This window comes from Exophiala mesophila (genome assembly GCF_000836275.1).
Source record: "Exophiala mesophila strain CBS 40295 unplaced genomic scaffold supercont1.3, whole genome shotgun sequence".
Lineage (NCBI taxonomy): Eukaryota > Fungi > Ascomycota > Eurotiomycetes > Chaetothyriales > Herpotrichiellaceae > Exophiala > Exophiala mesophila.
Genome location: NW_015622506.1, coordinates 2,080,738 through 2,093,541, shown reverse-complemented (window position 1 = coordinate 2,093,541; position 12,804 = coordinate 2,080,738). Strand labels below are relative to the sequence as shown.

At 49.9% G+C, this 12,804-nt stretch overlaps 5 protein-coding genes across 6 annotated transcripts; 4 read left to right on the top strand and 1 right to left on the bottom strand.

The window, feature by feature from the left end:
* Positions 1-2,299: 2,299 nt before the first annotated feature.
* Positions 2,300-4,308, top strand: PV10_04352 (uncharacterized protein). The gene is made up of 2 exons (XM_016368898.1): positions 2,300-2,797; positions 2,849-4,308. Exons 1-2 carry the CDS (start codon positions 2,433-2,435, stop codon positions 4,215-4,217), a joined length of 1,734 nt encoding a protein of 577 aa, XP_016224686.1. The 5' UTR covers positions 2,300-2,432; the 3' UTR covers positions 4,218-4,308.
* Positions 4,309-5,152: 844 nt separating this feature from the next.
* Positions 5,153-7,019, top strand: PV10_04351 (uncharacterized protein). The gene is made up of 2 exons (XM_016368897.1): positions 5,153-5,726; positions 5,797-7,019. Exons 1-2 carry the CDS (start codon positions 5,467-5,469, stop codon positions 6,932-6,934), a joined length of 1,398 nt encoding a protein of 465 aa, XP_016224685.1. The 5' UTR covers positions 5,153-5,466; the 3' UTR covers positions 6,935-7,019.
* An 826-nt stretch (positions 7,020-7,845) lies between these two features.
* PV10_04350 (uncharacterized protein) lies at positions 7,846-9,358 on the top strand (the record flags this gene model as incomplete). The annotated part of the gene is made up of 1 exon (XM_016368896.1): positions 7,846-9,358. Exon 1 carries the CDS (start codon positions 8,000-8,002, stop codon positions 9,356-9,358), a length of 1,359 nt encoding a protein of 452 aa, XP_016224684.1. The 5' UTR covers positions 7,846-7,999.
* PV10_04349 (uncharacterized protein) lies at positions 9,346-10,562 on the bottom strand. Its single transcript, XM_016368895.1, has 3 exons — positions 10,332-10,562; positions 10,174-10,257; positions 9,346-10,117 (listed from the first exon to the last, which is right to left on the bottom strand). The coding sequence occupies exons 1-3, from the start codon at positions 10,390-10,392 to the stop codon at positions 9,447-9,449; spliced, it is 816 nt and encodes a 271-aa protein (XP_016224683.1). The 5' UTR covers positions 10,393-10,562; the 3' UTR covers positions 9,346-9,446.
* Positions 10,563-10,995: 433 nt separating this feature from the next.
* Positions 10,996-12,156, top strand: PV10_04348. 2 transcript variants are annotated; one of them, XM_016368894.1, is made up of 3 exons: positions 10,996-11,138; positions 11,192-11,331; positions 11,377-12,156. In XM_016368894.1, the coding sequence occupies exons 2-3, from the start codon at positions 11,208-11,210 to the stop codon at positions 11,913-11,915; spliced, it is 663 nt and encodes a 220-aa protein (XP_016224682.1). In that variant the 5' UTR covers positions 10,996-11,138; positions 11,192-11,207; the 3' UTR covers positions 11,916-12,156. The 2 variants fall into 2 exon arrangements, with proteins under 2 accessions (XP_016224682.1, XP_016224681.1); XM_016368893.1 differs by having other exon boundaries at positions 10,996-11,331.
* The last annotated feature ends 648 nt before the right edge of the window (positions 12,157-12,804 follow it).

Sequence of the window (12,804 nt, the reverse complement as noted above, 5' to 3'; positions counted from 1 at the left end):
GCGACTTCTGTGTTGAGCGCAGGGACGACATTGTGACTCTGGCAGCAATTGATGGCCTAATGATGACCTCGATCCAACGCGGCATTACGTTTCCGATTTCCCTCTGGGATAGGCCTAGGGTGAGAAGATGAGCAAAACTCAACAGACCACAGTAATCATCACAAATGCACCGAGCTGACAATGTCATACGATTATGTTACTCGATACGGATGGATATATTCCGCGACCAGGCCTTCCAATTCGTGCGGCATAATTCGATTACCCCGCGAGCTGTTGAGTGCTTCTTCTAGACCAGGGACATTGGGGCGGGATTGTCTCTCCTCCAGATGAACTGTCTCTGTCTCGATACATACACTCCATCGACTTGACCGGTAACACGTCTCTCGCACCACGTCGCCAAGGTCTCGGTGTCTGAAAGTCCGTTTTCAAATTTGCCAACCTTTTAGTGCGCTGCAGAAAGAGCGGGGTGATAAAGGTCGGTAGATCCTCTCTGGTACTAGGGTCCCTGAGGTTGCAGTGAACGAGGAACCCCTCACGTATTTGCAGGGTCCGTCGACGAGTACCTCATCTCATCACTCCCGGGGTCAGAGTCTTGACTCGGGACCCCCGCATCTCATGCGTGGTTAAGCGACCGCGGAGCACGTATTGCATTGACTTGCGGTAATGACGGTCATCATGCTTGAGATGGACTGATGCAAGAGAGAATATCCAAGTTGAGACCCTCGGGGTTGTAAATATGGCCGAAATGACAAGCTTTGGGACTTCATGCGGCTCGGGCAATCGACTCCGAGTAGCCTTCCCGTGATCCGAATCTTTAATGGCCTTAGAACAGCATGCAGCCAAGCTCAATACTGGATCAACATCAATATGGTCTATTGTTGTAGGATCATTTCTCGGTCTCTTGTACCGAGATGGAGATACGCCACTCGAGATTCAAACCCCAAGTTCCAAGCTTCCAAGAAAGGATCTCTCCCCCACGGGTTAATCTAAGGGTAATCTTCGAGAACGTCGAACGGCCTTCCTTGACTTCTCGTCCTCTTCCACATTGTCGCCCCTGTCAAGAACTAAAACAGTGAGCTCCCAGCAAAGGGAGCCTCTTGGGAGACAAGTGGTAAATGATTTATCAAGCAGTTAAAGACTTGGTCCGAAAATATCGGCGCATCAATAATGACACACTAACCTTCAATACTCAACTCGAGCAATGCCCAAGGTCACCAGTAGAGATCAACGAACAATACGCCACAGTTTCGACAAGTTGATACAGATCTGGTCAAGTGTGTGGCTTGCACCTGAAGAAACGGCAATGGCAATGGATCAGCACTCTGGGGTTGGTGAGCGCGGCACCCCAGGAACCCCAGGAAGACTTGCCCGTTACACAAGAACCCTGTTTGCCAACAGTTCTGACTAAATTTGTCTAGACTGTGTATGCGTAGTATTTGGTGAAGTCACCTGATGGACGGACAAACGGGTCAAAACACGGAGGGTATAACATGGATCGTATAACACGGAGCGTATAACACGGAGCATCCACCGGGGCCTGAAGATCAGGCAGCCCCAGGCTCGAATAACTGATGAGGCATTGCAGACTTCCGCGGCTAGCCATAGCCGTGCCTTGGAGAACGGCACAGGTCGGGGTCTAGAGATGCTATTCGTGGAGTATTTGGATTAGGATACGACAAGCAAAAAGGTCAGGGCCTGGATTAACGGGTACGAGTACTCCGTAAAATCGAGTGAGCATCTCCCCTGTTGATCCCCTACGCGAAGACCTCCTGACCAGTCGTCTACCCACGGAGAAAGCCAAGTTCGCCCAAGCAAAATCTTCGATTGCCAGAGACGCCGGAGTGGGACTGACACCTTTCTAGCCCTTGGGTAGGTTTTGTGTCTGACAATAATATTAATTTCGTCCATTCGCTCTTACGGCCAGTCTTGAGAGTCGGAGTCACCGATTACAAAGCCTATTGTCCTGTCATTGATGTCCGTGGAGAAGATGTGACGGGTTGACTTGTTTGTCAGACAAGTGATCGATATCATCATCTGCCGAGCCGTCGCGCCTGCATACGAGTGCCCACTTCCGTGGTTCTAGAATTCCCTTCCACGATACCCCATTTCGTGATTGCGCCTCTTTCTTCGTCATTGCCCCAAGGAAATACGGAGTATTCATCACGACGTGGGCGGTGCGAAGAGGAGTCACGTCGGCTCCAAGTCGTCACCCGACCTGGGTGGGCCATGTCAGTCACCATGGTAGCATTTAAACCTCACAATTCCCGCCTTAGTCTTCATCGCCACGCTTTGCTTGTGTTCTAAATAAACAAATGTACCTGAGAGAAGAGTCATGACGCGCTTTTGTTCTTCTCGTCTCCGGAGTCCCGCCGAGAATCTGCTCCGGTGACACCTCCTTCATTGACGCAACAGCATCAGTGATATTTGATAGAATGGATCCTGATCAACCCATAGACGCGTCAAAGCCCGAATCACTGCGTCCGACGCGATGGCAGTTTTTTCGCAACCTTTCCTCTTGCGCAAAGTCGCTGATCCTCTTGAGCATTGCGGGCGTGGCACTTTTGATCATTATTGCAGTCGTCGCTTTCCTGTATCTGCCTCGCCATGTGCCAATGGTTCTTCTTCAGCAAGGTACTTACCAAGGTGTAATGATGTTCCGCAGTGATTTCAACACGGCCGTTGAGGGGTTTATGGGTATCCCTTATGCACATTCACCGTTGGGAGAACTGAGGTTCGCTCGACCTAGACCAGTTTTCAATTCGAATGAAACGTTTAAAGCTTCAAAGTACGGTCCAAGGTCAGTGCAAGCAGTCTCATCAGTGAGTCGCTCAATTACTAATCCAAACAGTTGCCCGGGGACTTCTCTGACCAATTCGTCTGAGTCTGATAGTAGCAGTGAAGACTGTCTCACTGTCAATGTCTTCAGACCAGCTCTCGAAATCAACGAACCCCTTCCTGTTGGGGTTTACTTCCACGGAGGAGGCTTCAGTCGTGGCGCGGCTCGAAATCACGATACTGCATCCATGGTTTCTTGGGCTGAACCATTCATCGGCGTTTCGTTCAATTATCGACTTGGTGCATTAGGATTTCTCAACTCAGAAATGATGCACGAGCAAAAGGTCCTCAATCTTGGCCTTCACGATCAAGTGATGCTTTTGGACTGGGTTCAGCAGAACATTGCAGCATTTGGAGGGGATCCAGAACAAGTCACCGTCTTTGGCAACTCTGCTGGGGCTCATTCGATTGGACACCATCTTTATAACAACAAGACAGTCTTCCACCGTGCAATCATGGAATCTGGAGGGCCCTTTTCCAGAGCGCTCCATCCATATAACTCGACCCTCAACGAAAAACAATTTCAGACGTTCATGTCGGAGGTCAACTGCACAGACATTAAATGTCTGCGCAAGGCCAACATCACGAACATTCTCAATGCCTCGGACACGGTGTTTAGTCGGTGGGGTCCTTCCTTGCGGTGGGCATGGCAGCCTGTCATCGACGGCGAGCTAGTACCTGGTCGACCACTGGAGAATACCCCTCGCAATGTGACCATCCTCACCGGGTTCAACACCAACGAAGGATCGGTATTTGTGCCTCGGAACTTGTCAACATCTACAGAGTTTGATAACTTCTTCAACACTCTGCTCCCACAGCTCAACCGTTCCACCCTCAACACCACTGGCGCCACCGCTCCTACCATCAACGAGACCGTCGCCGAGATATACCCTGAAAAGGAGTACGTGGAGTGGAGGAAGGTGGGCAAGCAATTCAGACGATTAGAAGCCGCGTACGGCCAATATGCATATTCTTGTGCAGTCAGACAAAACGCCGCCATCTTCGATAATGTCTACCTATACCATTGGGCGGTGAACCGAACGGTACTGGGGGGCGCTAGCCATGGCGACCAGGTGTCATATGAGGTGATGAGCAATGACGTGAGAAGGATCTCAAGCACCCAGCGCCAACTAGCTCGACTGTTTCACGGCTACATCACCAGTTTTATTGTCCATGGAGACCCGAATGGTGGTTATGATGATGATGATCGGCCGAACTGGAGCCAGGTCAGCGACCGGAACAAAACCATGATTATCGGCCTAGGAAATAATGAACGAGCAGGGGGTTCGTCCAAGGGTGTTGTAGCACAGTTGGTTCATGACACCTGGGCCATTGACGAATGCGAGTACTGGAGCGTCCAAAGCCGCAATTATGAGGACTGATATTGCTTATGATTATGATGATGATGACACATGTATGATAGATAATGTAAAATGTATAGCCTGAACTTTCGCGGCGTTATATAGCCATTCTGGGAATTTAATCACCTTTATAATGATCTTTGTGCCTGAATTGGGATTGATTATTGAGTTTATACGTGTTTTGAATTTCCAGATAGGAAGTATGCGATATGCATATGAGGGTACCGAGTGCCTGACGGTTATCGGCACACGTGCGGGGAAATAGCTTCGTCATTCTATCGATTTCCCCCACCAAGGCATCCCAATGAGAGGCATTACTCTTCGAAAAGACCCTCGTCTTTACAAGGGAAGTTGTCCGGTCACGTGAGTTTGCCGAACAGCATTGGAAGAGTGTTTTGCCCAAAGTTCCGGCTAAGCGGCACAGATCTCGACCCCCAAAGTCCCTGAATCTGCATAAACAAGCACCATAGCGACAGCCTAGCGTGACTCCAGGTCGTGGAGAAACGCTGACTTGGGTTGCGTGGCTTTAGGCTCCCCAGGCGTGCCAGGCCAGTCAGTCCTTTACCTATAGATTTGTTTGTCGATGACCAACCAAATAGGCTAATATGCTGCTAGAATAGAAAAGGAACAGATAACTAATGAGGACAGGATATAGGAGGTAGAGATAAAGATGGCAAAAGCACAAAAAATAACCTCCATCGGACACAAATGCCGATAGCAATGACGATGACCATGCGGCTAATAAAAGCCGGCTTTCAAGTTGGGGAAAAAGGTACCCTGTTGACTTCTCGGGGCGAACTACGGCCCCTATAGGATGTCTTTTCGCAATCTTGCCGTCTCTAGTCTCTTCACCCATCGCCGGCCCGCGGATGGAGCAAGCAGTGGGGAGAGACGATCCCAAAAGAATACTACCTCGAAGTACTCTGTATGGGTACTCCAATAAATGAGGTCTGGGGTGGCGCGCCTTTCGATCTTGTTGTCTTGTACTTTGCTTGTCAAGGTCGTCAAACCCTTTCTATCGATCGATTTTCAATCATACTTGCAATCTCAGTTCCACATCATCTCATGCCTCACCCCCATCCGCAAAAGGCAACCAAGGGTCGATATAAGTCTTGAGCTTTTGCTTCGGTGAAAAAGGACAGTCGGTTGTTACTATTACTGCTCTGGCTGTTGGTGTCGGGTTTTGCATTGGTTGGTCGCTGTCGCTGTCGCCGCTGTCGTTGTGAAGGATCGAACTGAAACCACATGATGCCGATTGCGGCCATTCATCATGTCCAGCCGAGACATGGATATCGTCGAGAAGAATAACGGCGATCAAGTCAGCCAGGACCATGGCGCAACCCTCGAGAGGTCCATTACGGCCGATGACTCTTCGCCCACAGACATCAAGCGAACCACGAGCAATACTCTCAGCAAAGTTGCTTCTCGTCTGAGCACGCGCCACATCGTCGACCCTGGTCCACCACCTGATGGCGGCCTCACGGCGTGGACACAAGTTGCGGCGGTGTTTCTGTGTAGTTTCACGAGCTGGTAAGCCATCCTTTGACAACGCCGTGGGCGAGTAAAGGGGGATAAACGAACTGACGAAGATCCTATTTAGGGGTTACATCAATTCATTTGGCATCTTCCAGACATACTATACCGAGGCCCTTGGGGAGGCGCCGTCGACGATCTCATGGGTGGGGTCGGTGCAATTGTGGGTGGTATTCGTAGTGAGTACGTTTTCCGGACGAGCGTTGGACGCAGGACTGTTGATCCCAACCTTCATCGTGGGCGTGGTACTGCACATCATTGGGATATTCATGACCAGCCTGTCGACGGTGTTTTGGCAATTGTTGCTGGCCCAAGGGGTGTGTACGGGGTTGGGCAGTGGCATCTTCTTCACGCCGACCATGGGTCTGATCACCACCTACTTCACCAGTCATCGAGGCCTCGCTATCGCCATCACGTCGACGGGCAATTCGGCCGGTGGCGCCGTCTACCCCGTCATTGTACGGCAGCTTTTACCTCGGATCGGCTTCGCGTGGACAATTCGAGTGCTCGGCTTCGTCAACCTCAGTATGTTGCTCGTCGTTCTAGCATTTATCCGACCTCGACTTCCGCCCCGACGGTCCGGCCCTATTGTCGAATGGCAGGCTTTTCGAGAACTGCCATATACTCTGCTGATCGTTGGCATGAGTTTTGTCTTCGGTGGCTTGTTCTTCACCTACTATTACATGGCGTCGTATGCGCGCACGATCCTCGAGATGAGCTATGAAGACTCACTGATCGTTCTGATCGTCTTCAACGCCGCTGCCATTCCAGTGCGTCTGATGTCGGGCTTCGTGGCCGACAGGTTCTTTGGGCCCTTGAACGCTGTCATTCCACTTCTCTGCATCAATGCCATCTTCGCCTTTGCCTGGACCTCTGTCACCTCCAGGTCTGGCTTCTATGCGTTTTCCACTCTGTTTGGTTTCTCTGCTGGTGCATTCCAGTGTCTTCTGCCCACTACGGTCGCGAGCTTGAATGATGACCTGAGCAAGAGTGGGGTTCGACTGGGCATGGCGTTTTCCATCTTCAGTTTCTCGGGCCTGGCTGGTCCACCGATTGGTGGTGCGTTGTTAACTTCCAACGGTGGAGGCCGAAGCGGCTGGCTGGTCGCACAGCTGTGCCTGGGCTTTACAACTTTGATTGGCGCCGTGTTTGTCGCTGCGGCTCGAGTGTGCAAGCATGGTTGGAGTTTGAAGATCAAGGTCTAGAGATTGAAAAGACAATTTCATGAGGGGGATACGTAGCATGTTTAGCGATGCGAGATATAAAAATAAGTTCAGACATATTATCAAGTGTATCAGCGAGGTATTTAATCTGAGATGTGACTGATTGGGTTCAAGCAATGTCATGATAGCCACGTGTGATTACGCCAAATATGCGCCGAATTTGTCTCTGCAGATTATAAAGGAAAAGAACCGTATATGGGGTATGAATTCCGGCCTAACCTGCAGGGATGGACCAATGGAAAACACTATAAGACCAGTGTGGCATGAGATGTTTGGATTTCAATGCCATTCCCTTCATCCAATATCTAGTATCCAAACTGCTCATCAGGTAGTCCCCGGTCACATTCGAGGTCCACGCAGTCCGCGTGTATGCATAAATGGATCCGTCTCACAAGTCGATCTAGTGCACCAATAGCTGGCGATAGTTCTCTCATCTCACTCACGTGTGGCCAAATGAATGTGGCCTGTGGGTGATTGATCCCATAATAAGACCGGAGGTAACTTTGACTACTAGTTCTTACTTGTCATCCTCACCACCAAGGATCTTGTACGGAGATAAACTAGCGATTTCCCATAGCCCGACACCGATGTGCAGAGTGGTTTGTGTCCCAATGCTGACTACCCCCTCGTGTCCCTCCTCCTACTGCCTTTAATTAGCTCCACCAAAGTCCTCGTAGTCTCGCAGGCCCCTATCGGGTCAAGCTCTTTTGTGGTTCAGGGTCCCAGAGACTGGATTTTGGGTTTACCGAGGGCCGAGTATCACAGACGTCAAGAACCTCGATTCGCCGAACAAGCTTCATTACTCCGCACTTGGTCGATGGTCATACTGACTCGGAAGTACTTATCATACAAAAAGTTATTTACCTCTTTTTTAATAAACACACGAAGAGACTGTTCTTACCATGTTCTAAGGGTCATTTGGGTGAAATCCATACCTGAAAACCAATTCTGGTGCTGTGGTCGACACGAGCGCAAACCAGTTAACTACAGCGACAGTGATACCTTCTCCACACCTATAGCGTTCTCACAAGTATTTCGTCGCCCATCATGAATTTCGACCTACCCAACGATCTTCAAGACTATCTGAAGAAGATAGACGGCTTTGTTAACAACAAAATCCTCCCTCTCCAGCACAAAAACGACAACAACCGATTTTTCGACCATCGACGAGAATCTTCACGTACACAATGGGAGAACCAAGGCCTACCGACCGACGACTGGGAGGATCTCCTAAAACAAGCACGCAAATTGGCTGATGAGGCGGGATTTTACCGATTTGGCTTTCCCAAGCAATTCGGAGGATCGGGCAACCCAGACCTCAATCTGTACATGTGTGCCATTCGATATTTCCTGGCATCACACCCAGTCTATGGCGGCGGCGTCAGTCTGGCCAACGACCTGCAGAACGAACACAGTGTGGTGGGCAACAACCCCATCATCATCATGTTGCAGCATTACGGCACCAAGGAGCAACAGGAAAAGTTCATTCCCGCCAGCATTCGCGGTGAATTCCGTGCCACTTTTGGTTTGACTGAGATTCACCACGGCTCCGACGCCACACATATGGACACGACGGCCAAAAAGATCAAGTTGCCTAACGGAGAGGACGGCTATGAGATCAATGGCAACAAGAAATGGCAGACGGGAATGCACCATGCGACGCATTGTTTGGTCTTTGCCCGTACTTCGGGCAAAGCTGGCTCGCCGCGTGGAATCACTGCGTTTGTAGTGCCGAGAGAAACTCCTGGTCTCGAGGTTGCGTCGTTCGAATGGACACTCAATATGCCAACTGACCATGCGACCATCATCTTTGATAAAGTGCAGGTTCCGGCGTCGGCTATTCTTGGACCCGTCGACAATGGATTGGCGATTGCCCAAACTTTCACACACGAGAACCGTATTCGACAAGCTAGCTCGAGCTGTGGAGCAGCTAAGTATTGCATTGACCGGAGCGTCGAGTATGCGAATCAGCGCAAGGTTTTTGGAAAACCACTTTCATCCCATCAAGCGATCCAGTGGCCATTGGTCGAGCTCGCTACACAGGCTGAGATGTTGCGCTTGTTGATTCTTCGCACTGCTGTGGAGATGGACAAAGTGACAGCCGCCTGCTTGAAGACTGGCCAGTCACCATGGATTGCCATTGAGAAGCAGCTGGGCCATAAGATTGGCATGTGCAACTATTACGCCAACCGTCTGTGCTGCGAGGCCGCCGACCGGGCGATCCAGGTGCATGGGGGTGTTGGCTACTCAAGACATTATCCCTTCGAACATATTTGGCGACATTTCCGTCGGTATAGAATTACCGAGGGCAGTGAGGAGGTTCAGATCCGAAAGGTTGCTGCATACTTGTTCGGATACAAGACTACAGGGGAAAAGGATAGTAAGAAGAGCGAGGCTAAATTGTGAAAGAAAGGCTGAGATCTCCAATGCTTAGGAGGTGCAGGTTCTACGTTTTGGGTGTATATAATCTATGGCCCGGTAGTGATGGAGCATATCAGCACACATCCTCGATGACCAGCTTCTCACCACTGGGTTCTCCAAGATCGAGTTTTAGGCGTCTTCCAAAAAGCTCCAGTAACATTTCAAAGCACACCTTGGTGATGGCTGGATCATAGCGCCCCTTGCTCAACTCATCGCGGATAAAGGCATGTTGCGCCCCAGATACCTCGTAAAAGGAAAAGTTGACGCCGATATCGTGGAGGGTCTTACGGATAAGATCGCGTCCTTCTGGTGGGACATGATTGTCACTCTTGCCAAAGATCATGAGTAGCTCGCCCTTAATATCGCCCGCTCTCTTAAGGCTGTCATCATTCTTGCCTAGGCCAAGGGTAGAACTATGGATGTCGGTCGCAAAGAAGCAGACTGCGGCTTGGACGCGAGGATCCAGGGAGGCGCGGTAGGCCAGATGGCCACCCAAGCACATGCCTGTGGCTCCTACTTTTCCACTGCAAGTCTTCAGGCCGAGCAGAAATGACACTGCCAGCTGGGAGTCTTCGTCATATGCGGCCACCTTTTTCTTGATCTTCCAGTCGTTGCCAGCATCAGTGCCTGGAACATCGTATGCCAAGGGCTCGGGGCCAGTGAATTCGTGGTAGGAACTAGGAGCGGCGACGATGTAGCCTTGACCTGCGATCTGTCGAGCAAAACGGGAAACTGGACCGGTCACTGAATGATGTTTAGCTGTTTGTGAGTTGGCTTGAGTCGGGGTGGGTGGGTTGAACCTTGATAAATCTCTGAGAAGACGACGACGCCTGGGAATTTCGCCTGAGGGTAGCCATGGATGACTGGATGGAAGAGGAATATACCTTGACCAAAACGATCAGCTCATGACAAGCCAAAGAGTCATAGAGTGGTCAGTGTCACGTAGGAGATGTCGTACGCATTGAGCCCTGTCCATCAGCTGTGGTGGCCACATCTTTGTATGATTCCTCGATCAACATGGTGAAAGATGATATGCTCTGCAAGTCTAGTGCAAAAGGTCGAGACGAGCAAAGAAGATTGACTTGCGGTCTGGGTTGGTCTGAGTTAGTCTGGGGGCAGTTCAGACTTAAGAGTGACTTGTTGTGATTGTGTTGGACTGCGTGACTGCCGTGACTGCCTCCGCGGCTTGTCACTGGAAAAAACAAGCGGGGAAGGAGCGTGCTCACCCGAATTCTAAGGAGGAAGGTGCGGGGTTCACAAGCAGAGAGTGGTGTGAGAGGAAGGAGCAAGTGGGCAAGTGGATATTTTTATGTCCAGAAAGGCTGATCATCTCAACGTCTTTGTCATATCACATCGCTTAATCAGTCTTGGGTCTTTAGCTTATGCACGCCAATTCCACACCGTTGTACATATCATGGGACCATGATGGTGAACGGTTTAGTGTGATGTATTCAATGGAACCTAAATGACTCTAGAGAATGAGACCATTTCCCATGGTATACACCCATGATGAGAGGCATAAAGCCTCATGATAACAAGGTAGGATGGGATATCTATGAGCAGAATTACTGAGACGCTTCAACTTTCCATACCTTCGACTGACGTTCTTCTTACCTTCGACGCGAATTCATGCCAAGGCGGTGAGTCTGCAACGTGGAACAACAATGGGCTAAACGTGTCTGCACTCCAAAGGGCAGCAAAGGGATTTCATACGGAACAACCCGAGTAAGATCAGTTCATCTCGTGTCAGTGATCTCACTTATGAGTATCTCATCCTCAACTCCCTAGCTATTTTCCTCGCTCTCATCCCTGCGGCAGCAGATACTAGTCCATCATGGAAGAATTCTCCAACGATGACGTTGATTTCCTCAATTTCGCGTCCACATTCGCCTCACAATCTGATCAATACCAGATCAACGACCAGTCCTTCGATCCTGTGTTGAACATGGAGCCTTTTGGTGCGATTTACACCATATTACCTGAATTATATGCTAACTATACAGGTTCATCGCCGACCGACAATAACATCTCCTTCTCCGAGTCCAACCCATCTCCGACTTCGACCCAGACCACCATGACACCCACATTCATTGGAGCCAGTCCCGACCAGGTGGTCAACGTTGACTTTACCAGGGCATGTCTACAACGAATCAACCTCCTCGCTGACGTAATGGGAGCACACTATCTGACACTCAATGAATCCGAGGCTCGAATCAAGCGAGGCTTGAGAGAGCTGTGGCAGGAACATTCCGATATTCGCAAACGTGGCTTGCTGGGTGGAACGGCTCGTGCACAGGCTCGGCAGAAGACATACGTCCCCCTCAGCAAGATCCCCAAGCATGACCGAGTTCGACGCTTGGCCGTGGAACAGAAGGATTATGCTGGACGGAATCGATTGGCAGGAATCGCCAAAGCACGGGAGATCTTTGAGGCGGCGATGTGGCATCTGCAAGAGCAACAACGCAAATGCGAGGAGATATTTGGCTTTGAGCACAAATACAGCCAGGGCGAGGCACCGTGGAAAGAGGCGCAGGTGGTCTAGGAAACTCAAACGTCACTTGAAGACGATGTGGAGATTTTTGATGCGATTCAAGACATGGTCGATGCATTCGGTGTCTGGTTCGACTTCAACGCTTGAAGGAATTGGGCTGGAAATCCATCCCTCTCATGGCTTGTGTATGTCTTACAGCCTTGGTGGTAATTTCAGTGTTCTTGATTACGATCGACCCTTACTGGAGAGAGGGAGAACCACAACAGGATAGTGAGAGACCACAGTATCCGTGATCATGTATGATGAATCGAAACAATCGCTTGTGGATGAATGCCTTGCTTAATTGTGACTTGCGACTTGTGATTCATCTTAATCTGTCCCAACCAGACCCCGTACCTTCAAACAACGACTATCTGGCGGTTCCTTCCTCGTTTTACAGATCAAGGATCAGAGGCAGGAACGTTACGCCACACCTCGCAGATCGCGCCTGCTGCCTAATCGAAAGTGAAGTGCAAAATTCCAAAAATTCCAAATTCCAGATCAACCCGCCAAGACTTTCTGGACTACAAATATCTCCTTCTTCCTCGACTTTTTGCTTTCTTTTCTTTTTCTTCTCTTCATACTTACCTTATCGAATCGATCCGAGCTCAAGCTTTCGGATTTGGTACAGAGATTCTGCCCATTGCACATCGGACAGGTGACTCTGTTTGAAGTCTCTTCGGAACTTCATCGGTTTCATTTTTGGCCTTTCATTTGTTCTTTTCATCTTTTCATCACATTTCCTGTCTTTCAGATGGGCTGTGGAGAAGGGTTATGGGTTTAGCGTTTGGGGGCAAGGGAGATTGACAATATGAGACCCAACAATCAAGTGGGAAGTTCATGGACTCACCTTGGAAATGGTCAATTGATCGACACCCATGAGAAAGTCACACATAAAGGA